The sequence below is a fragment of the Salvelinus sp. IW2-2015 genome, linkage group LG22 (assembly GCF_002910315.2).
Source record: "Salvelinus sp. IW2-2015 linkage group LG22, ASM291031v2, whole genome shotgun sequence".
In the NCBI taxonomy this organism is placed as follows: domain Eukaryota; kingdom Metazoa; phylum Chordata; class Actinopteri; order Salmoniformes; family Salmonidae; genus Salvelinus; species Salvelinus sp. IW2-2015.
The window spans coordinates 27,403,030-27,428,646 of record NC_036862.1 but is presented as its reverse complement, the minus strand read 5'-3'; the positions used below and the strand labels follow the sequence as shown (position 1 = coordinate 27,428,646).

The following is a 25,617-nucleotide window of genomic DNA, read 5'->3' as shown; positions in this document are numbered from 1 at the left end:
TATCATCCTATTCAGTGTACAGCCTATGTGTTTTTGTGTTTGACCGATTTAACAGTCTACTTGTTATTCAGTGCTGTTACTGCGTTAGTATCAATTGGGCCAGAGGTACACTACAAAAGTATATGGACACCCCTTCAAATGAGTGGATTCAGCTATTTCATCCACACCCGTTGCTGACAGGTGTATAAAACCGAGCACACAGCCATGCAATCTCCATAGACAAACATTGTCAGTAGAATGGCCCGTACTGAAAAGCTTAGTGTCTTTCAATGTGGCACCGTCATAGGATGCCACCTTTCCAACAGGTCAGTTAGTCAAATGTCTGCCCTGCTAGAGCTGCTCCGGTCAACTGTAAATGCTGTTATTGAGAAGTGGAAACGTCTAGGAGCAACAACGGCTCAGCCACAAAGTGTTAGGCTACACAAGCTCACAGAACGGGAGTGCTGAAGCGCGTACCACATAAAAATCGTCTGTCCTCGTCTGTCACTACAGAGTTCCAAACTGCCTCTGGAAGCAACGTCAGCACAATAACTGCTGATCGGTAGCTTCATGAAATGGGTTTCCATGGCCGAGCAACTGCACACAAGCCTAAGCTCACCATGCGCAATGCCAAGTGTCGGCTGGAGTGGTGTAAAGTTCGCCTCCATTGGACTCTGGAGCAGTGGAAACACGTTCTCTGGAGTGATGAATGAGTCTTCACCATCTGTCAGTCCGACGGGCAAATCTGGGTTCGGCGGATGCCAGGAGAACGCATAGTGCAAAATGTAACATTTGGTAGAGGAGGAATAATGGTCTGGGGCTGTTTTTTATGGTTCGGGCTAGGCCCCTTAGTTCCAATGAAGATACATCTTAATACTACAGCATACAATGACATTCTAGACTATTCTGTGCTTCTAACTTTGTGGCAACAGTTTGGGGAAGGCCCTTTCATATTTCAGCATGACAATGCCCTTGGCACAAAGCGGGGTACATACAGAAATGGTTTGTCGAAATCTGTGTGGCAGAACTTGACTGGCCTGCACAGAGCCCTGACCTCAACCCCATCAAACACCTTTGGGATGAATTGTAACACCGACTGCGAGCTGGGCCTAATCACCCAACATCAGTTTCCTACCTCACTAATGCTCTTGTTGCTGAATGGAAGCAAGTCCCCGCAGCAATGTTCCAACATCTAGTGGAAAGCCTACCCAGGAGAGTGGAGGCTGTTATAGCAGAAAGAGAGTGTGGACCAACTCTATAATAATGCCCCTGATTTTAGAATGAAATGTTCGACTAGCAGGTGTCCACATACTTTTTTCATGTAGTGTATCACAGAGTCTGTCACTGTGACAGCCCTGTACTTGACTGGAGGCTAAATTCATTGAGGACAATACTGTCAGATGATACTGAAAACTTCAAAACTAATGCAATTGTTTTTGTACGTAAACTGAATGAGGTCACACATGGTTGGTCACCTATGCCCATGTCGTTTGTGTGTGTACTCACCTTGTGGTGCTAGAGAGACCCAGGTTGTGCGCTGTATCCTGGAGAGACAGGACCAGGTTATTTTTACTCTGCCTTTAAGAATGTGTGTGATCGGCATCTTCATCATCCACGACTTGGAACTGGGGTCTTTATTTTTATCAAGGCTGAGAGAGGGAGTTAGCATTGCTTTACTTTTTGTTTTAGCTCTCATTTTAAACTAGACATTTTTTAGTGGGAAGAGGTACTATGAGTGGAATAACATTTGTTCACATTTCCACTCGGTGTGAAGTCCTCCTGAGATCTGAATAAACTGAGCTGTGATGCATCTTATTTCATTACCTTTAGTCATGTTGATCTTCTCATGATATACAAATTAGAAAAATAAAAAGCTTTTGGAGTTCAAGCACCATTTTTGATTGGTACATGACTCTATCTGTGAGCAAATTAAAGCGCATTAGACTTTCTATTGATGTGATGTGCTAGACTGGACAGCATCATAGCACATTGACAGGACATAGCAAGCACTCAACATATGAGTATCCAACATGTTCTGCCAAATTAACAGAGGCCAAAGTGGAACAGTGGAGGGAAAGTCCAAATTGCTAACATGTTTGGCACGGGGCTTGAGATAAAAAAAAAAATGGTAGACTGATTAACTGGTAGCCTAAGTATGAATGCAGAGATGAGGATTGAGGGATTAAGAGGGATGATGGGGGACAGACGTAGAGACCGAGAGAGGGGGAGGGAAGAAAATAAGGAGTGTGGAGAAGAGCATGGTGGGAGGGCCAGGTAAACAGAGCGAGCGGGAGAGCCACTGGACCTGACTGTACTTGTCAGTACAAGCTCTGAGCAAAGCCTTATACAGACTTCTCAGAGAGTGTGCCTCTGTTGTGCACTGCAGTTTCCTGTTAACCCCTCACTGACTGAGAAATTATTGGCTCCGATTCTGGCTCTAAATGTCAGCTTCAAAAGAAAATTTAATTCAACGAAATGTTGTCATTGAGTTTGGTTTGTTGGTTCTCCTGCAGGTGTTGTCTGTGTGTATTCAGGCTGTAAACTTTTATCATAATGTTTATCAGTTATGTTGCAAATTTGTCTTCTTGACAAACGGGATATTTTCATTACCTTTGCAGGAGCACTTGGTTATGATTTTTTTGTATTTAAAAAAAATTAAAAATAATCCCCTTTTCTCCCCTATTTTCGTAGTATCCAATTGCTAGTAATTACTATCTTGTCTTATCGCTACAACTCCCGTACGGGCTCAGGAGAGACGAAGGTCGAAAGCCATGCGTCCTCCGAAGCACAACCCAACCAAGCCGCACTGCTTCTTAACACAGCGCGCCTCCAACCCGGAAGCCAGCCACCAATGTGTCGGAGGAAACACCGTGCACCTGACTACCTTGGTTAGCGCGCACTGCGCCCGGCCCGCCACAGGAGTCGCTGGTGCGACAAGGATATCCCTACCGGCCAAACCCTCCCTAACCCGGACGACGCTAGGCCAATTGTGCGTCGCCCCACGGACCTCCCSGACGCGGCCGGCTGCGACAGAGCCTGGGCGCGAACCCAGTCTCTGGTGGCATTTGGTTATGATTTTGACATGTGCAGCAGCCACGTCCAACACAATTAATGTTTCAAGGGTATGTGAAAATTCCTCCCGATTTAAGACTGTCCATTCCTTGTTTGAGTTATTTTAATGCTCAGCCAGCCAGTGACCTATTGGCTCTCTCAGTACAACACCTCTTTAGCGAACTGGTCAGCTAGTTAACGCTTAGCTTAATGCTAGTCTGGACTCTTAATAACTAACCTTCAAGGACTGCATTATGTGTGCTGCTTGGACACTGTCACAGGAATAAGTTGTTTATGGACTTTTTTCCCATGGTTCATTCAGACGTTAACGTGTGGAAAAACATGTGCGTCCATGTAGCATGCCTGCCAACCCCTTGGACTGTGTCGACGTGTGTGTGTGTGTGGCCTGCTTTAACATGGGAGTCTCAATGTCTAGATGTATCAATAATTCACTCCTCACTCTGTCCTCCTGAGCCCCTGCTTTCTCTCCTATTAAAAATGCATCCATTTCCCAGTCCCTTTTCTCTGCCCTCACTGTTCCATACCTGGGTGGATTGCATTCACTAAAAACAAATGTGAGCAAACCTTTTTAAATTGAATATTGGAATTCTTGCTGGAAACGTTCAGCTTGCACTTCTGTTTCTGTGTCTACTGACCACGATCCACATCTCTTTCCTCACACCGTTGTCCCCAGCCAGAGACATCTTTATTTAATTTTTCTTTCTATCACTTCCTCCTTTCGCCACATGCCTTACCTAACAAACATTTAGGTCAACAGTGGGCACATGAGTGGGTAAACTTGAAAGGGTGAGCTTGTGTGTATGTATGAGCGTGTGTCTATTGTTCACTAGTCAGGCTGAGTCAACCCTTATTAGGCATTGCTGGGAGCAGGAAGTGGGCTATGGCTACAGAGCTGTGTCACAGGAAGTGGGAGATTGTATCACAGACTGGAGAGAGGTGAAGTGGGAGAAGATATGGAAAAGGAGAGAAATGAGGCATGCTCTCTGACAGTCTGCTCCCTCTCCTTCGCTCTGTCTTCCTCTCGGTCTTCACACTTACTAGACTTTTAGCCAAAATACCGTGGGCTACACATATACTGCAATGTAAACTGGCGAACTTGTTGTGAAAGAGCAAGTAAGGCATTTTACTGTAATAGTGAACGTGACAATAACTTGAAACTAGCTAGCAGGAGTTAGATGTGTATTGTCAGCTAATTTGATGTGTAGGGATGAGAAAATAAACCCTTTTAATTGTCTGCACATGCTTTTGGATTGTTGCTTTATTCAATATTGTAATGTTTTAGAAGAAAAGTTGCTCAGATTGTTAAGTAGTTTGCTTAGTGGCTACTGTGAAAGATAGGGCAAGGATGTAATGTGAATTGAAAAGTAGATATCTACAGTTGAAGTCGGAAGTTGACTTACACCTTATCCAAATACATTTAAACTCAGTTTTTCACAATTCTTGATATTTAATCCTAGCAAAAATTCCCTGTTTTAGGTCAGTTAGATCACCACTTTTTATTTTAAGAATGTGAAATAGTAGAGAATTATTTATTTCATATTTTATTTATTTCATCACATTCCCAGTGGGTCAGAAGTTTACATGCACTCAATTAGTATTTGGTAGCATTGCCTTTAAATTATTTAACTTGGGTGAAATGTTTCGGGTAGCCTTCCACAAGCTTTCCACAATAAGTTGGGTGAATTTTGGCCTATTCCTCCTGACAGAACTTGTGTAACTGAGCCAGGTTTGTAGGCCTCCTTGCTCGCACACGCTTTTTCAGTTCTGCCCACAAATGTTCTATAAGATTGAGGTCAGGGCTTTGTGATGGCCACTCCAATACCTTGACTTTGTTGTCCTTAAGCCATTTTGCCACAACTTTGGAAGTATGCTTGGGGTCATTGTCCATTTGGAAGACCCATTTGCGACCAAGCTTTAACTTCCTGACTGATGTCTTGAGATGTTGCTTCAATATATCCACATAATTTTCTTACCTCATGATGCCATCTATTTTGTGAAGTGCACCAGACCCTCCTGCAGCAAAGCACCCCCACAACATGATGCTGCCACCCTCGTGCTTCACGTTTGGGATGGTGTTCTTCGGCTTGCAAGCGTCCTCCTTTTTCCTTGAAACATAACGATGGTCATTATGGCCAAACAGTTCTATTTCTGTTTCATCAGACCAGAGGACATTTCTCCAAAAAGTACAATCTTTGTCCCCATGTGCAGTTGCAAACCGTAGTCTCGCTTTTTTATGGCGGTTTTGGAGCAGTGGCTTCTTCCTTGCTGAGCAGCCTTTCAGGTTAATTCGATATAAGACTCGTTTTACTGTGGATATAGATACTTTTGTACCTGTTTCCTCCAGCATCTTCACAAGGTCCTTTGCTGCTGTTCTGGGATTGATTTCCATTTTCGCACCAAAATACATTAATCTCTAGGAGACAGAACGCGTCTTGAACCAGACTTGGCTGATTTCTTTTGATTTTCCCATGATGTCAAGCAAAGAGGCACTGAGTTTGAAGGTAGGCCTTGAAATACATCCACAGGTACACCTCCCAATTGACTCAAATTATGTCAATTAGCTTATCAGAAGCTTCTAAAGCCATGACATAATTTTGGGGAATTTTCCAAGCTGTTTAAAGGCACAGTCAACTTAGTGTATGTAATCTTCTGACCCACTGGAATTGTGATACAGTGAATTGTAGGTGAAATAATATCTGTAAACAATTGTTGGAAAAATGACTTGTGTCATGCACAAAGTAGATGTCCTAACCGACTTGCCAAAACTAGAGTTTGTTAACAAGAAATTTGGAGTGGTTGAAAAACCAGTTTTGACTTCTCCTGTATGTGTGACTAGGGGAGTGTGTGTGAGCCTTGACATGAGCCAGAGCATCGGGGAGGCCCTCACCATCTGTCATTGTCACCCTGCCAGCACCATGTCACCATGCCTGGCTCTAGGTAGTGACACTGGTCTGTCAGTGCCACTGCACATAAGCCTACTTGCGTAACACTGCAGGCCTCTCCTATAGATCGGTTCGTATTTCCAGTAGTGTCTACATTTTGTTTAATTTCTCATATATACCAGGTGCTGTGAAAGTGCCATGGTTTGTATTTGCTGTTACATTTTCCCTAAGAACAGGTTGCATTTACAGTGTTATTTTTCTGTCTGTGGGACTTAATGCAAAGCTGCCCCAGGAGCCTGCATGGCAGTCAGCTGTCTGTAGGGGCTCTCCCTGTGGGTGGGTGGGAGGAGATGTTGATGTTGTGCAGGTGGAAGGTTCCAGATCCTCCTCTCAGACCCGGAGCACAGCAGAGCTTCCGGTCTTTGTCAGCCTTCATTGTTGTTCCCAAACAATCTTATTTTGGATCAAACCATCTCTCCTCTTGTCATAAAACTTGCCATTTAATGGGCCCCTCCATGAAAAGAGTGCCTTTTGTGTCCCTTTTGATATTTTATGTAGAAATTGTGGACCAATATTGAATTTTAAAAGCCTGTTATATTAAATGAAGTGCATTTTAACATAGACCACATGGCGAATTCAATAAATCATATTTTAAATATGAATTAAGACTTGCTAAAGTGCCGAAATTCTTCATTTTGACATGTCCCTTTGTGTATCCTCTTTATTTATTTAACCTTTATTTAACTAGGCAAGTCAGTTAAGAACTCATTCTTATTTTCAATGACAGCCTAGCAACAGTGGGTTAACTGCCTTGTTCAGTGGCAGAACGACAGATTTGTACCTTGTCAGCTAGGGGATTCGATCTTGCAACCTTTTGGTTACTAGTCCAACTCTCTAACCAATAGGCTACCTGCCGCCTCTGTGTTCTAGGAAGATTTTAACCCACTTAACCCCACCATTTAACCCACTTAACACCAAGTTTTGACAATCATTGTAAAGCCCAAGTTATTTTCTTGCTTGACGAAGTAATTTCTGAAGATTAAATAAATCATAATCTGATTTAGTGATTAATTTACATATGTTCCTCTTTTTTAAGGCCAACCCTGTTACTTTTACTGAACTCCTGTTTTAATACGCTGAAATGATTCCTTTTTTAAATATTATTTTCAAAGGAAACATTGAAAATGAAACATCATCGTGTAAAAGCAGGTGAGCTGGTTCTATTCTTTTTGTCCAATTTCTGCTGTTTTGTGTTGGAAAACCCAGCGGGTCGAGTATAACACGTCAACCCTGTTACTCATAGGGGGTTAGAAATGTTTTAACAATTTGAAACATTTTTATGAAGCTTACATTCAATTGCCACTCGCTGTTGCAAACAAGTTTCAATTCCTCATCACAAGGAGATTCATGGCTGATTTTAAGATGAAATCGTCAACTCTAACGTTCAATTTGGCACTAACTATAGTAATTTTTAATTTAACTTCTTGAGATGGGTAAACATGTTTTTTATGAAATTGAACATGTGCTTTTTATGACAGATTTCACCTAATTTTAACATTCGATCAAAAGTATATATTTTTTTTACCAAGTTACACTTCTCAAAAGGCACCAAATTGGTGGAATGACCCTACTGCGTTCCTGCTCTTTTACTCCCTCTGTCTCTATCCTTGTCTGTCTGGTCTGTTTCGCCTACTCTTCCTCTATCTCTTCCCACACTGTCTTCCACTCTTTCACACACACTAACATCTGGTAAATGCATCAGTGCATATATTGTCATAATACACATGTCAAGGGAGGGCCTACACTTTGACTATACACTCACAGGTGTATAAATGGCCTGTTGATTGTGATGAAGAGACACCATTCAATATGGTGTATTACCTGTTGCCTCCCCCCTTCATTAAGAGTTTATTGTGCTGGCTTGCATCAGTGGGTCCATTGACAGCCATAGTGTGACAGTGGCTGGGTGAGTTTGACCAGAGCAACTGGATGATGGACTGGCTCAACTCTCAAGCATGTCTTGTTTATGGCAGCATGTGACCTGGCTAATGTTTCTGATTCTTTCTCCCCCTCTGCTCCCTGTTCCGTCTTCTCCCCCCCCTCCCTCTCTTCCTACACCACTGTACTCCACCATACTTGCCCCTGGTTCCCTCCTCCATCATTGACCCCTCCCCCAACACATCCCTTAAGTTTGTTTTGCATAATAAATAATTACATTGTACAATAACTGATTTTTCAACTCCCGATACCGATTATTGGAGGACCAAGAAAAGCCGATACCAATTAATCTGCCGTTTTTTAAATATATATATATATAAATGTGTAATTAATGACAATTACAACAATACTGAATGAACAATGAACACTTTTATTTTAACTTAATATAGTACAGAAATAAAATCTATTTGGTCTCAAATTAAATAATGAAACATGTTCAATTTGGTTTAAATAATGCAAAAACAGTGTTGGAGAAGAAAGTAAAAGTGCAATATGTGCCATGTAAAAAAGCTAACGTTTAAGTTCCTTGCTCAGAACATGTGAAAGCTGGTGGTTCCTTTTTAACATGAGTCTTCAATATTCCCAGGTAAGAAGTTTTAGGTTGTAGTTATTATAGGAATTATAGGACTTTCTCTCTATACCATTTGTATTTCATATACCTTTGACTATTGGATGTTCTTATTGACACTTTAGTATTGCCAGCCTAATCTCGGGAGTTGATAGGCTTGAAGTCATTAACAGCGCTGTGCATCCCAGCATTGCTAAGAGCTGCTGTTTGAATGAATACTTACGAGCCTGCTGCTGCCTACCACCGCTCAGTCAGACTGCTCTATCAAATCTTATACGTAATTATAATAAACACACAGAAATACAAGCCTTTGGTCATTAATATGGTCAAATCCGGAAACTATAATTTCGAAAACATAACATTTATTATTTCAGTGAAATACGGAACCGTTCCGTATTTTATCGAACTGGTGGCAACCCTAAGTCTAAATATTACTGTTACATTGCACAACCTTCAATGTTATGTCATAATTATGTAAAAATCTGGCAAATTAATTAGTCTTTGTTAGGAATAAATTACCTTTCAACAGTTCGCAATGAGCCAGGCGGCCCAAACTACTGCATATACTCTGCTTGCAATGAATACAAGAGAATTTACACAATTTCCCTAGTTAATATTGCTGCTAACATTAATTTCTTTTAACTACATATGCAGGTTTTAAAAAATATACTTGTGTAGATTTTAAGAAAGGCATTGATGTTTATGGTTAGGTACATTATTGCAACGATTGTGCTTTTTTCGCGAAAGCGCTTTTGTTAAATCAAGTTGAAGTAGGCTGTGATTCGATGGTAAATTAACAGGCACCGCATTGATTATATGCAATGCAGAACAAGCTAGTTAACCTAGTAATATCATCACCATGTGTAGTTAACTAGTGATTATGTAAAGATTGATTAAAAAATAATAAGTTTAATGCTAGGTAGCAACTTGCCTTGGCTCCTTGCAGCCACAAGGTCATTTTGATGCTGCACTCGCGTAACAGGTGGTCAGCCTGCCACGCAGTCTCCTCGTGGATTGCAATGTAATCGGCCATAATCGGCGTCCAAAAAGGCAGATTACCGGTTGTTATGGAAACTTGAAATCGGCCATGCCGATTAATCGGTCAACCTCTAACAATAACTCTCTTTCTGTCTCTCCATTAGTGAGTCCAGTATCTGCCAGGCTCGGGCCACGGTGATGATCTATGATGATGGGAATAAGAAGTGGCTCCCGGCAGGAACAGGGCCCCAGAACTTCAGCAGGGTCCAGATCTACCACAACCCCTCTACTAACGCCTTCAGAGTGGTGGGACGCAAGATGCAGACAGAMCAACAGGTTGTGTGTGTGTGTGTGTGTGTGTGCGCATCTATTTACATTATCTATGACTATGGGTTTAAGTCTGTGTGCGTGCATGTTTCACTGATTGTGTGATGTTGTACATCAACAGTACCAACAAGCCCTGCCAGCTGTACAACTGTGAATCAGCCCTTTTTCCACCTGTGGCCATGCGCAGGCAGACTAACACCACTAACTTCCTCAGTAATGCAAGCACAGACTCTACACCAGGTTCTCTGTGCTGGGTCAAAGAGCTGTGTTCTGTCTACTATAGTTCCCCCATAAGGGCCAATAGGCTAATACAGGCCTGGGTGGCATGGAGCACATGGGGCCGATCAATACTTACACCACCTCTACTGTTACAGCTTTAACAATAAAACTAGACAAACAGCACTATATATACTGAACAGAAATATAAATGCAACATGTAAAGTGTTGATTTCATGTGCTGAAATAAAAGATCCCATAAATTATCCATACCCACAAAAAGCTTATTTCTCTCTAATTTTGTGCACACAGTTGTTTACATCCTTGCTAGTGAGTATTTCTCATTTGTCAAGATAATCCATCCACCTGACAGGTGTGGCATATCAAGAAGCTGATTAAACAGCATGATCATTACACAGGTGCACCTTGTGCTGGGGACAATAAAAGGCCACTCTAAAATGTGCAGTTGTGGCACACTAGACAATGCCACAGTCTAAAGTTTTGAGGGAGTGTGCAATTGGCATGATGACTGCAGGAATGTCCACCAGAGCTGTTGCCAGAGAATGTAATTTTTTTTAGAGGATTTGGCAGTACGTCCAACCGCCCTCACAACCGCAGACCACGTGTAACCATGCCAGCCCAGGACCTCCACATCTGGCTTCTTAACCTGAGGGATCATCTGAGGTCAGCCATCCAGACAGCTGATTAAACTGAGGTGTATTTCTGTCTGTAATAAAGCCCTTTTGTAGGGAAAAACTGATTGGCTGGGCCTGGCTCCCAAGTGGGTGGGCCTATTCCCACCCATGGTTGCACCCCCCTGCCCAGTCATGTAAAATCTATTGATTAGGGCCTAATGGATTTAATGATTTCCTTTTATGAACTGTAACTCAGTAAAATCGTTGCATTTATGTTCAGTATAGATACAGTATCTCACCACCCCATCCCCCTCCCTCTTCTCCCCCTCTCCATACCATCCTCTCATTAAACATCCAGTCGCCTGAGTGTTCCCCATAGACGTATGTTTCCTGAAAGATGGTTGGCCAGCTCAACCACTTCCTGTGACAATTTTAAGGATGCCTTCCCCATCTCTCATCTCTGTCGTCTCTGTTTGCGTCTCTCCCCTCCCTCCCTCCCCTTCGTTCTCTTGCTCTCTCTCTTTCTGAGTATCTTTGTCCCTTCTCTCTGTGTCTGCGTCTCTCTCTCCCTGACTCTTTTGGCGCGAGGAGTTAAGGTGCTCTCTCCTCCGCTCTGTGGAATTCAGGGGTTGTAAAACAGAAACGATGCATCAGCACATTCAGACTGAGTCACTCAAACCCAGAGCACCGTGACTTGTATTGAATCACCAGGTTGGTGCCACCTGCTGGATGGATATAAACCTAGGGTGCATTTCTCTTGTCCAAACTGGCTTCCTCTCTTTGATCTGAAAGCACAGGCTGAGTGCAATATGGAAAAAGCTTTCAATTAGGGAAGTTTAGACTGAGATGCACCCTAAACACGAACACTTAGAGCTGGGCGATAGATGGATTTTTATCACTGAGTGTCAGTATTAAGGTCTAGTATTGCCATAACCAATGTAGTTCCATACAACATGAGTAAAGACAGTTCTCTTATCTAAAATCTGCAGTTTGTCCATTTCAACTATACGGAGCATCACCTTGTCTTTTGATAAAGAAGTGGTATCCATGATCTGCCAATGTTGGGAGTGTCATGTCTTGACTCCGACCCCCTTCTCTCTCTAAGGTGGTGATTAACTGTCCGATTGTGAAAGGCCTGAAGTACAATGAGGCCACGCCCAACTTCCACCAGTGGCGGGATGCGCGGCAAGTGTGGGGGCTCAACTTTGGCAGTAAGGAGGATGCTGCTCTCTTCGCCAACGGAATCACCCACGCACTGGAAGTACTCAATTCCCTGTCAGACGCAGGTACTATTAGAATGGATCGTACATGCAGCCTCAATATGTTTTGCAATTATTCTAAAGGCACAGCACTGTCTGAGAAAGAATTGCGAGAGATGCATGTGTTGAAACATGAGCATGACTTGCATCTCACAGCTTTCTTCCTAAGTCATACTCTCTTTCCCCTCTCTACCTCCAGGTTACGCTACCCTCCCCCGCCCAGTGTCAAATGGACCCTCCCCAGAGGAACTGGAACAGCAGCAGAGGTACCAAGTGTGGGATATCTGGGGTGGGAGGGGGGAGTACAGTACACTCACCTTTACTTCCAGATTGAGTTTTAATTAAGGGTCAATACAAGTATCATGACAAAATATCTTTGTATGACCAGAGTCCCACTGGCCTGGTTTTACATAACCACACATGCACACTGACTCAAAGGATTTGTCGGCATTAGCCTTACGCTGCTTAGCCCTCAGCCAGCCTCTTGAGGACGGAGTCTGTAAAGCGAATGAAGGTCAACTCTTTGATGTCAAAATCTATACTTTCACACCAACTCCTCTCCCTGTGGACCCCACACTCGCCAAGGATACACCCAGCTTTTACCCCTAATCTCATTTAGTCTAATGGGCAATATATAACACCTGGGGAGGCTCTGGGATAGGCTGGCGAGATTGTCAATCAAATGGTGGTAGTAATGGTCACAGATAAGATGGTCAAAATGGTACCGACGGTAAGGGGCGACATCTTACGAGCTCCAACTCATTTGCTATATAGTGACTTTTATCATGTTTATCTTAACTTTTTTTGTACAGAAAGTTCATAATATTATCACATATGACCGCCTAAGCACTTCTGGGCATCAGATCGACAGTTACTTACCTCGATTACCTTTGACTTCAACTCAGCTGTTCCACTGTTCATACCAGACCCTATTACCATTGTTCCATGGGCTACCAAAATGCTGTAGGCGTAGACACTGGAGGGGATGGCTTCCGTCTTATCGGCTCTTAACCAACCATGCTATTTTYTTTCGTTTTTTCGCGTTATTTGTAACATGTTTTGTACATAATGTTGCTGCAACTGTCTCTTATGACCGAAAATATCTTCTGGACATCAGAACTAGGATTACTCACCTGAAATTGAGCAAGGAGTTCTTCAATGAGTCAGACGCGAGGGATATTCTACAGACACCTGACCAGGCCCAGATCCCCGTGATTCGCTGGAAAAGGAAATGTAGGTTTCGCGGAAAGAGATCCGGATGCTTTATGAGGATCAGGCGACGAGTGGCTAATCTGCCCTTGCCTTCCGTTCTGCTAGCTATCGTTCAATCGATGGAAAAGAAATGGGACTAACTGAAAGRACGTATATCCTAACAACGGGACATTAAAAACTGTAATATCTTATGTTTAACCGAGTCGTGGTTGAACGACAACTACCTCTTATGGCTGAGATCGGCTAAGATCCCGTTAACGGGATCGATTTGACAACAGCCAGTGAAAGTGCAGGGTGCCAAATTCAAACAGAAATCTCATAATAAAAATTCCTCAAACATACAAGTATTTCACACCATTTTAAAGATAAACTTGTTAATCCCACCACAGTGTCCGATTTTCAAAAAGGCTTTACAACGAAAGCACACCAAACGATTATGTTAGGTCAGCAACTAGTCACAGAAAAACACAGCCATTTTTCCAGCCAAAAAGAGAAGTCACACAAAGCAGAAATAGAGAGAAAATTATTCACTAACCTTTGATCTTCATCAGATGACACTCATAGGACTTCATGTTACACAATACATATATGTTTTGTTCGATAAAGTTCATATTTATGTCCAAAAACCTGTTTACATTGGCGCGTTACGTTCAGTAATGTTTTGCTTCCAAAACATCCGGTGATTTTGCAGAGAGCCACATCAATTTACAGAAACACTCATCATAAATGTTGATGAAAATACAAGTGTTATGCATGGAACTTTAGATAAACCTCTCCTTAATGCAACCGCTGTGTCAGATTTCAAAAAAGCTTTACCGAAAAAGCACACCATGCAATAATCTGAGTACAGCGCTCAGAGACCAAAACAAGCCATACAGAAAGTCAGAAATAGCATTATAAATATTCACTTACCTTTGATGACCTTCATCAGAATGCACTCCCAGGAATCCCAGTTCCACAATAAATGTTTGTTTTGTTTGCTAAAGTCCATCATTTATGTCCAAATACCTCCTTTTTGTTCGCGTGTGAGTTTGTATTTGTGAACTCAACGACGCAAGTCCAGGCGAAAGTTCAGACAAAAAGTTATATTACAGTTTGTAGAAACATGTCAAGAAACAATCTTTAGGATGGTTTTAACATAAATCTTCAATAATGTTCCAACCGGAGAATTCCTTTGTCTTTAGAATTGCAATGGAACGCAGGTCGCTCTCACGTGAGCGCGCGTGATCAGCTCATGCCACTCTGGCAGACCTGTTACTCAATCAGCTCTCATTTGTCCCCACTTCACAGTAGAAGCATCAAACAAGGTTCTAAAGACTGTTGCCATCTAGTGGAAGCCTTAGGAAGTGCAATATGACCCCATAGACACTATATTTGATAGGCAATGACTTGAAAAACTACAAACCTCAGATTTCCCACTTCCTGGTTTGATTTTTTCCTCAGGTTTTTGCCTGCCATATGAGTTCTGTTATACTCACAGACATCATTCAAACAGTTTTAGAAACTTCAGAGTGTTTTACATCCAAATCTACTAATAATATGCATATATTAGCAACTGGGCCTGAGTAGCAGGCAGTTTACTCTGGGCACCTTATTCATCCAAGCTACTCAATACTGCCCCCAGCCATAAGAAGTTAAGAACATACAGCTGGCGGGTTATACACTCTGCAGGACAGAACAGCAGCCTCTGGTAAGACACGGGGTGTGGGCCTATGTATATTTGTAAACAATAGCTGGTGCACAATATCTAAGGAAGTCTCAAGGTTTTGCTCACCTGAGGTAGAGTATCTCATGATAAGTTGTAGACCACACTATCTACCTAAAGAGTTTTCATCTGTTTTTTTCGTAGTACATACCATCACAGACTGAGGCTGGCACTAAAACCGCACTCAATGAGCTGTATTCTGCCATAAGCAAACACGAAAACGCTCATCCAAAGGCGGCGCTCCTCCTAGTGGCCGGGGACTTTAATGCAGGAAAACTCAGTTTTACCTAATTTCTATCAACATGTTAAATGTGCAACCAGAGGGGAAAACCATCTAGACCACCTTTACTCCACACACAGAGATGTGTACAAAGCTCTCCCTCGCCCTCCATTTAGCAAATCTGACCATAATTCTATCCTCCTGATTCCTGCTTACAAGCAAAAATGTAAAGCAGGAAGCACCAGTGACTCGGTCTATTAAAAAAAAGTGGTCAGATGAAGCAGATGCTAAACTACAGGACTGTTTTGCTAGCACAGACTGGAATATGTTCCGGGATTCTTCCGATGGCATTGAGGAGTACACCACATCAGTCACTGGCTTTATCAATAAGTGCAACTAGGACGACCCCACCACAGTGACTGTGCGTACATACCTCAACCAGAAGCTATGGATTACAGGCAACATTCGCACTGAGCTAAAGGCTAGAGCAGCCACTGTCAAGGAGCGGGACACTAACCTGCAAGCTTAAAAGAAATCCTGCTATGCCCTCCGATGAACCATCAAACAGGCAAAGCGTCAATACAGGACTAAGATCGAATCGTACTACACCGGCTCCGGGGATGTGGCAAGGCTTGCAAACTATTACAGACTACAAAGGGAAGCACAGCCGAGAGCTGCCCAGTGACACGAGCGTACCAGATGAGCTAAATAACTTCAACGCTCGCTTTGAGGCAAGTAACACTGAAACATGCATGAGAGCATAAGCTGTTCCAGACAACTGTGTGATCACGCTCTCCGTAGCCTATGTGAGTAAGACCTTTTAAACAGGTCAACATTCACAAGGCCGCTGGGCCAGACAGATTACCAGAACGTGTACTCCGAGCATGCGCTGATGAACTGGCAAGTGTCTTCACTGACATTTTCAACCTCTCCCTGTCGGAGTCTGTAATACCAACATGTTTCAAGCAGATCACCATAGTCCCTGTGCCCAAGAACACTAAGGTAACCTGCTTAAATGACTACCAATCCGTAGCACTCACATCTGTAGCCATGAAATTCTTTGAAAGGCTGGTCATGGCTCACATCAACACCATTATCCCAGAAACCCTAGACCCACTCCAAGTTGCATACTGCACCAACAGATCCACAGATGATGCAATCTCTATTGCACTCCACACTGCCCTTTCCCACCTGGACAAAAGGAACACCTATGTGAGAATGCTATTCATTGACTACAGCTCAGCGTTCAACACCATATTGCCCTCAAATCTCATCACTAAGCTAAGGACCCTGGGACTAAACGCCTCCCCCTGCAACTGGATCCTAGACTTCCTGACGGGCCGCCCCTAGGTGGTAAGGGTAGGTAACAACACATCCGCCACGCTGATCCTCAACACAGGGGCCCCTCAGGGATGTGTGCTCGGGCCCCTCAGGGATGTGTGCTCAGTCCCCTCCTGTACTCCCTGTTCACTCATGACTGCACGGCCAGGCACGACTCCAACGCCATCATTAAGTTTGCAGATGACACAAGTGGTAGGCCTGATCACAGACAATGATGAGAGACCTGACTGTGTGGTGCAAGGACAACAACCTCTCCCTCAACATGATCAAGACAAAGGAGATGATTGTGGAATATAGGAAAAGGAGGACCGAGCACGCCCCCCATTCTCATCGACAGGGCTGTAGTGGAGCAAGTTGAGAGCTTCAAGTTCCATGGTGTCCACATCACTAGTTCCACATCACTAACAAGCACACCAAGGCAGTCGTGAAGAGGGCACAACAAAACCTATTCCCCCGCAGGAGACTAAAAAGATTGGGCATGGGTCCTCAGATCCTCAAAAGGTTTTGCAGCTGCACCATCAAGAGCATCCTGACGGGTTGCATCACTGCCTGGTATGGCAACTGTTCTGCCTCCAACCACAAGGCATTACAGAGGGTAGTGCGTACGGCCCAGTACATCACTGGGGCAGAACTCCCTGCCATCCAGGACCTCTATATCAGGCAGTGTCAGAGGAAGGCCCAAAAAATTGCCAACGGCTCCATCCACCCAAACCATAGACTGTTCACTCTGCCACCGTCCGGCAAACAGTACCGGAACATCAGCTGTCATACACTACATACGCGCACACACACGCATACTGACACAGCACGCACACACATACACACTTTTACACTCATTTGCTGCTGCTACTCTGTTCTTTATTTTACTCTTATTATATATCCTGATGCCTAGTCACTTTACCCTGCTTGTACATACAGTATCTACCTCAAGTACCTCATAGCTCTGCTCATTTTATTTGGTACTGGTACTCCCTGTATGTAGCTCCATTCTTGTGTATTGTATTCCTCTTGTTACTATTTAATTTTAAACTGCATCATTGGGAAAGGCTCGTAAGCAAATGTTTCACAGTAAAGTCTACACCAGCCTTCAGTCAACCAAGAGTGCTTTTAAAGTGTGTGTGTGTGTGTGTGTGTGTGTGTGTGTGTGTGTGTGTGGCAGCTGCAGGTCCTGTGGGTGACAGATGTGCTGGGGTAGGGGACCTGGATTGACCCGGATTAGGGCTTCTTGGCCAAATGTGTACTTTCATTTCAGTCCTGGACTAATCAGGAGCTCCTTCACCAACCCAGCATAGCCGCATAGTCAGCACAATTTAATAACAGATATGCTCTTCAGTCTAACGCTGCTCCAGAGCCATTTGTCACAATTAGACAGTGCCCACAAGGATTGTTTGAAAATGGTTGTTGCTTTAATTCAATAATTGCTGGTACAGTTCACTTGCCATGTCATGAGTGTGGAAAGATGAAAGCCAAAATGTAATTTCTTTGCCAGGTCACCTCTGGCGTGAGACCTCCTTTTCAGGGAGGATGTGGTGCCTTCCCATTCATCCCTTCACCAGATACATTGTTATATTATTTGTGCCTCTTAATCTGTTGACTGTTTGGCTGTGTTTAGTGTATGTTTGTTTGTCTCTTAGTGTTAATCCCCATGAGTTTTATCCCTGTAGGCTGGAGCAGCAGAGGCTGGAACAGCAGGAGACAGAGCGTCAGGAGAGAGAGAGGCAGGAGTGGGAGAGACTGGAGAGAGAGAGACAAGCTGCAGCAGGTCAGAGGTCACACTGACGGCAATACAGTTAGCCTTTTTGAACACACCATTATTTGTTTTACCCATTCCCTGAACGTAGTACACCGACTGTCTTAACTTTTTATTTTTAGTGCCCGCTGCACCGTTGGCTCCCCCAGCACCTCCGGGCCCTCCTCCACCCCCCGGCCCTCCTCCGTCTGGGCCCCCTCCACCCCCGGGACCTCCACCCCCAGGACCCCCGGCCGCAGGATCAGGACCCCCGCCCGCCCCACCGCTGCCCTCCCCGGGAGGAGATGGGGGCCTAGGGGGAGGTGCAGGGGGCCTGGTGGCAGCCTTAGCAGGGGCCAAGCTCCGCAGAGTGGCCAAGGTGAGAGAGAGAAAGGAGAAAGTGGGATTAGAATTAGCATAACGATAGATACAAAACTATCTCCACTTTTATGCAACCACCATTCATTTCTGATTTGGACTTCAATGCCATTCATTTTGAATGTCGAGCCTCTGTTTTGCAGTGCTAGCAAGAGCTAAAGTGTTGTTGTGTCGATACTGATACTCTAACATCTCCTGTGTCTTCTACCGCCCTCTGTAGGATGATAGTTGTAGTGGTGCTGCAGCTGCCAAGCCTGATCAAAGCCGCACCAGTGCCTCCATCGGTGGTGGTGGAGGAGGCTTGATGGGTGAGATGGCATCCATCCTGGCACGGAGGTAGGTGGCACTGAAGAACGCACTCCTATAAATGAACAGATCCATACGCCTCAGTCTATAGCGCTGTGTATGCCCCTCTATGGCTCTGATCTAGCTTAGTGAATCTTTAAGTGTTGCCTCATACTCTTACTCTCCTTTTATGTCCGTCTGTCTTGTTCAGGAAAAAAATGGCAGACGGTGGGGCTAAGCCACCTGCTAAGATGGCAGATAATGTAAGTATTTGTTAGTTTATTGGCCAACTATGTTGTGAATACAGATTTGAAAGATGTCCATGTAGTCAGAAAACACAAAAGTTTGGCTTGTCTAACTATGTTTCCTTTCTCCCTACAGGATGACTCAGAGTCCCAAGGCCAAAGTGGTGAGAACTGTCCGTGTGTCTGTGTGCCAGTCTGTTTTGTTTGTACCTGGAAGACAAATTTGCTTAATATTAGACTTTTATACAGTTTGGATTTAAAATATGCCTCTCTGCTTTTTAGACACTCTTGGACGAAGACCTTGGGAGAAATCAGCCACTATGCCAAGGTAAGGTTTCAGCTTCCTATGCTCTCTCCGTGTCTGTAGTAAGAGCAGCCTGTGTGGACGCATGTCAATCTCATAATTCAAAGAGGTGTGTGTTGATTAATTGATTGTGTCCCGTTCTAAGAGCAGTGTGTGTCTCACAAACAGGAATCACTCCATCTCCAAGAGCATGGACTCCACCTCTCCCTTGTCCCAGGGTCCCAGGTACAAAGTCCCTCCCCTGACAAGACAACAGGAATGACGCTTTGCTGCTCTCCCTAACATACCGTCCCACCTCCCTTCCCTCTGTCAGGTCAACAGGGGCACAGCTTCAGAGCGTGGTGCTGGGCCATTGTTCTGTTGACAGCACCACCTAGTGGACTGCAGAACGCTGTGACTTCTGTGACAGCTTTTATCATCCCTGCTCAAAAAGCTGCAGGATTCCATTCTGATATGTGAATTGATATTTTTTTTATTTGTATTTATTTATTTGTACCCTAGAAAACAAGTGATAGACAACAATACAGATTTGTTTAAAAATTATTTTTTTAAACGGTGTGGTTGGAAGCCCAAGGACTGATATGAAAACAACACCACAAAAAAACAATATCCAATACATGAGTACAAGGTAATTAGAGGAGCCAGGTAATTAGAGGAGGTAGCTAGTCTTGAGTAATTTGTGTAGGTAGGAGGCATGTGTACTGGCCCAGACAATATTACAGTAAATGAGATATGGGTAAATTTAAACTATAGTATAGATTTAGGAAGCAAGCCTGATTACCCAAACCACTATTCTTTCTGATGATACTAACAGATTTCATCACTTTGCTGCAAAAAAAATGTAATATGGTCTTTCCGGGATAACTTTTCATCAATTAGAACTCCAAGGAATCTAGTGGATGTGACTTCCATTTCATTCCCACCAATTGAGATTCTGGCTCTTTATTGTTATTATTWTTTTTTTTTACAATATTTCTTATTCATACTAGTGAATACATTAAAGTTAGAATTTTTTATATTTATTTTTACATTTTAAAGATAATTTGTTTATCTGGAACCATTCAGAAAATTTGACCATGCTTAAGTTGGCTTCATTAATTAGTGAATCAAAATTCTTCTGTGATGATAAAAATCAAATTGGTATCATCAGCAAAGAGAATGGGAAGTACGGTAGAAGACACAGCAGCACGGTCATTGATATAGATTAGGATTAACAAAGGTCCAATTATCGATATCTTGACCCTGGTAGATGCACAGCCATTTGAATAAACACATTGTTCTCTACCAACACACACCTATAAACACACACCTATAAACATAACTATATAACCAATTATACACTACCATTAAAAAGTTTGGGGTCACTTAGAAATGTCCTTGTTTTTTAAAGAAAAGCACTTTTTTTTTTCTTCATTAAAATAACATCAAATTGATCAGTAAATTCAGTGTAGACATTGTTAATATTGTAAATGACTATTGTAGCTGGAAACAGCTTTAAAGAAAATGTTTTTTATGGAATATCTACATAGGCGTACAGAGGCCCATTTATCAGCAACCATCACCCCTGTGTCCCAATGGCATGTTGTGTTAGCTAATCAAAGTTTATCATTTTAAAAGGCTAATTGATCATTAGAAAACCCTTTTGCAATTATGTTAGCACAGCTGAAAACTGACCTTCTTTAGACTAGTTGAGTATCTGGAGCTTCAGCATTTGTGGGTTCGATTACAGGCTCGAAATGGCTAGAAACAAAGAACCTTCTAATAAAACTCGTCAGTCTATTCTTGTCTATTCCATGCAAGAAATTGCCAAGAAACTGAAGATCTCGTACAACGCTGTGTACAACTCCCTTCACAGAACAGCGCAAACTGGCTCTAACCAGAATAGAAAGAGTAGTGGGAGGCCCCGGTGCACAACTGAGCAAGAGGATAAGTACATTGGTGTCTAGTTTGAGAAACAGATGCCTCACAAGTCCTCAACTGGCAGCTTCATTAAGTAGTACCCGCAAAACACCAGTCTCAGTGTCAACAGTGAAGAGGCGACTCCGGGATGCTGGCCTTCTAGAGGTCCTCTGTCCAGTGTCTGTGTTATTTTGCCCATCTTAATCTTATCTTTTTATTGGCCAATCTGAGATCTGGCTTTTTCTTTGCAACTCTGCCTAGAAGACCAGCATCCCGGAGTCGCCTCTTCACTGTTGACATCAATTTGATGGTATTTTAATGGACAAAAAAAATGCTTTTTTTTTCGAAAACAAGGACATTTCTAAGTGACCCCAAACTTTAAGTATTCAGACCCTTTACCCAGTACTTTGTTGAAGCATCTTTGGCAGCGATTACAGCCTCAAGTCTTCTTGGGTATGACACTACAAGCTTGGCACACCTGTATTTGGTGAGTTTCTCCTGTTCTTCTCTGCAGATCCTCTCAAGCTCTATGAGGTTGGATTGCTGCACAGCTATTTTCAGCTCTTTCCAGAGATGTTCAATCGAGTTCAAGTCTGGGCTCAGGCTGGGCCACTCAAGGACATTCAGGACTTGTCTTGACTGTGTGCTTTGGGTCATTGTCCTGTTGGCAGGTGCACCTTCGCACCCATCTGAGGTCCTGAGCACTCTGGAGAAGGTTTTCATCAAGGATCTCTCTGTACTTTGCTCTGTTCATCTTTTCTTCTCCTGACTAGTCTCCCAGTCCCTGCTGCTGAAAATCATCCCCACAGCATGATGCTGTCACCACCATGCTTCACTGTAGGGATTGTGCCAGGTTTCCTCCAGATGTGACGCTTGGCATTCAGACCAAAGAATTCTATTTTGGTTTCATCAGACCAGAGAATCTTGTTTCTCACGGTCTGAGAGTCCTTTAGGTGCCTTTTGGCAACTCCATGCAGGCTGTCATGTGCCTTTTTACTGAGGAGTGGCTTCCATCTGGCCACTCTACTGTAGAGGTGGAGTGCTGCAGAGATGGTTTTTCTTCTGGAAGGTTCACAGAGGAACTCTGGAGCTCTGTCAGTGACCATCGGATTCTTGGGCACATCTCTGACCAAGGCCCATTCTCCCCTGTTTGTTCAGTTTGGCCGGGCGTCCTGCTCTGCGAAGAGTCATGGTGGTTCCAAACTTATTCCACTTAAGAATGATGGAGGCCACTGTGTTCTTGGAGACCTTCAATGCTGCAGAAATGTTTTGGTACCCTTCCCCAGATCTGTGCCTCAACACAATCCTGAATCTGAGCTCTACAGACAATTCCTTCTACCTCATGGCTTTGTTTTTGCTCTGACATGCACTGTCAACTGTGGGACCTTATATAGACAGGTATGTGCCTTTCCAAATCATGTCCAATCAATTGAATTTACCACAGGTGGTCTCCAAGTTGTAGAAACATCTCAAGGGATGATCAATGGAAACAGGATGCACCTGAGCTCAATTTTTAGTCTCATAGCAAAAGGTCTGAATACTTATGTAAATTAAGATATTTCTGTTCTAAAACCCTGTTTTCACTTTGTCATTATGGGGTATTGTGTGTAGATTGCTGAGGACTTTTATATAATCAATTTTAGAATAAAGTTGTAACGTAACAAAATGTGGAAAAAGTCAAGGGGTCTGAATACTTTCCGAATATACTGTAGAAGCCTTTTTCTTATTCAATAGTTGAGGGATGATTTTCCAAGTTTACTTTATATTATTTAAGGATTCTTGGAATTTGTTATCCCTTGATGTAGTATAGAATGGAATATTGTGTGTTTGGCCTGTCATTTCTGGACATTTGGTGGTGTGGTCAACAGTCAAATGTCATTGAAACTTTGAAAGCCATCCTTGGGTTGTCTGTGTTTTTCACAGAATGTGGTTTTGTATYTGTGGTGCTTCCTGAGGCCTCTTTGGTGGTGCTATGGTGATGGGTTGGATTGACAGTGTAGGTTGTCACAGTGATGAGACTATGATCGATCTTAATCAGTCCCTCCCTTTCTCTCTCTGCCTCCCCTACCCACTCGCTTTCTTTCCCCCCCATTGCCACACCTCATCCAGGGTGAAGCATGCAGGTGCTAATAATGATGCTGGAGGTGGTGAAGAGACCGATATTGAGAGGATTAAACAGGTAAATATTATTTTCTGCTGCARCTCTAATGCCAAGACTAGTAAAGACATAATCATATACAATACTAATACTGTAAATGATAGAATGTTTTGATTGCTTCCTGCAGGAGATTCTTGACGAGATGCGGAAGGAGTTACAAAAAGTCAAGGAGGAGATAATCGGAGGTGAAACTGCAGATATTTGTTTTGGGCCACAACCATGTTTCACACAGACTGATCCAATGACGTTGGTATAAAAGTCCAAATTAAGTGAGGGGGAAAATAGCAAAGGCACTACTTATTTTGTCAATGTTGTATTGATTGTTTCTTGTCTCCTCTTCCACAGCCTTTATTGAGGAGCTACAGAAGAGGGGCTCCACATAGTTCTGCTAGCGTGGCGGGAGGAACGGAGGGATAGAATGGATAGAGGAGGTTATGGCCCTGTGTGGACCTCTCCCCTATCACCCCCTCCAGTGTACCCCAGGGATATTTCTTTCTCTTCCTCACACATTCACACACCTACATAATTGCACATAATTGTACCTTAACCCAGGGAACCGATTTAACAACCACATCCAAACAAAGGACTAGATCACCTGCTGCGATGATACCAGCTCTCCTCGCTCATCCCTTCTTGTATCCAACTTTTCCTTCATTTCATGACAACCACTGCAGAGCACATAATCACAGCTGTTGTTGCTCTTACTCCTTGTCATGTACAGTTGTATCTCTCCCCCCATGTATCTGTCCCATAGAAATCCTGCTCCTATTCACTCCCTTCGTCAGACAGACCATTGTATTTACTGGGGTATTCAGTAATCAGGGAAGATCATATAATTCATTCTTGTTACTGTAATGGCTGAGTGGATGGTTGGCTTTTGTAAGAATCCTCTTTAACCTGGCACAACTTCAACCTCATACTGCCTTCAAATAAAAACTTTTAGATAACCCTTGAACGCTAGGTCAATGTTTTGTTGTCTTGGCCCATCTTGAGAATGTGGGAAGACCCTACCAGATTGTTCATGGACCCTGTGGTTGAGGGCTTTCATCCACAGCACACACCGCTCCCTGCAGGCCTGGTGCACAACAGCAAGAGCTTATACTGCCTTGAAGCAAAGTCTACTGCTCCCAAGTGGACTGTTCTGTCAATGGCCAAAATAGAGAGACTACACAAACTTCAATTCTACAGACTTGGAGGAGAAGTCAGAGGAGACATGCAAAGGGAATGTGATGGACGACTGCCCGGAGTGCTGTGAGAGAGGAGAGTGCTGTGGTTCTGTGCTATGGAGGGAATCCTTGTTCTTTCTGCAATGTACTTGGCCTAGAGAAAGTGTGTATTTTGTGTGCCACTCCCATGTGCCACTCACACTCTCATCTTTACCTTCTGCTCAAAACAAGACACTAATCAGTGGTCCTAAACTGTACTGTTTTCAATTTTAGGTGTGTTTTCTAACTACATTGAAATATATATATTTTTTAATGGCCATAAGGAAGTCAATTGGACATGACCAACTGCCTTGGAGAATAGATATAGATATATTTGTTTTGAGGGAAAACATTAGCAAAACTGTAATATTAGCAAAGCTGTTTCTATTTTAATTGAGGTGAATGGGAATTGTTTTGAATGTTTTCTTTTTAAGATATATTATTTTGGGTTACTGTTTTTTCTACTAGAGTTTAAGCTTTTTACACTGAAATATAAATAAAACATTGTAGAGACACTGGATTGGAGATGCATTTATAGTCAAATACAGCCGCTTCTTGTAACGCATCGGAGTCTTGGATTTGACCTTTTGTTGGTCTTTCCATTGAAGTGCATTTCCATCCTTTTCAAGCCTTTGATATTTTCAGGATATTCTGGCTGCCAAGGCATTGAATTGAATTACGATGTTGTGCAAGTATTCAATTCAGCTCAAATGCATGTATGAACATTTTAAATAGAAAATAATTAAATGTATTTAGATATTTTCAATATGACTCACAGCATAGGGGTGGGGGATATAGGAATGTTTCTCTGGTTTTGTTCCTTCCAGAGTGAGGGATCCAATGTTTTTCTCTATTAAAGTGTGATGCTTGGAACATCCCAACTAAAACGGTTGTGTAAGGGTTATGGTCAGGGTTAGATCTATGGTTAGAGTAGGATCCCACTTATGATCAACTGGTCCAATGATTCAGACAGGGCATACATGAGACCTTATGCATGAATGCTACAGGACAGTAGCATGCAT

At 43.1% G+C, this 25,617-nt stretch overlaps 1 protein-coding gene across 4 annotated transcripts in view; it reads left to right on the top strand.

Moving 5' to 3' along the window:
• LOC111949368 (vasodilator-stimulated phosphoprotein) overlaps positions 1-25,113 on the top strand; it is a 37,206-nt gene extending 12,093 nt beyond the window's left edge. For 3 of the 4 annotated variants that reach the window (XM_070434190.1, XM_023966468.2, XM_023966467.2), the window contains 13 exons: positions 9,642-9,813; positions 11,761-11,941; positions 12,114-12,180; positions 18,057-18,154; positions 18,265-18,500; positions 18,720-18,835; positions 18,996-19,047; positions 19,166-19,193; positions 19,312-19,357; positions 19,502-19,558; positions 23,342-23,411; positions 23,518-23,575; positions 23,736-25,113. In XM_070434190.1, the coding sequence (XP_070290291.1) occupies positions 9,676-9,813; positions 11,761-11,941; positions 12,114-12,180; positions 18,057-18,154; positions 18,265-18,500; positions 18,720-18,835; positions 18,996-19,047; positions 19,166-19,193; positions 19,312-19,357; positions 19,502-19,558; positions 23,342-23,411; positions 23,518-23,575; positions 23,736-23,773 (1,185 nt within the window). In that variant the 5' untranslated portion in view covers positions 9,642-9,675 and the 3' untranslated portion in view covers positions 23,774-25,113. The remainder of the gene's footprint in view (positions 1-9,641; positions 9,814-11,760; positions 11,942-12,113; positions 12,181-18,056; positions 18,155-18,264; positions 18,501-18,719; positions 18,836-18,995; positions 19,048-19,165; positions 19,194-19,311; positions 19,358-19,501; positions 19,559-23,341; positions 23,412-23,517; positions 23,576-23,735) is intronic. The other variant, XM_023966469.2, reaches the window with a different exon arrangement.
• The last annotated feature ends 504 nt before the right edge of the window (positions 25,114-25,617 follow it).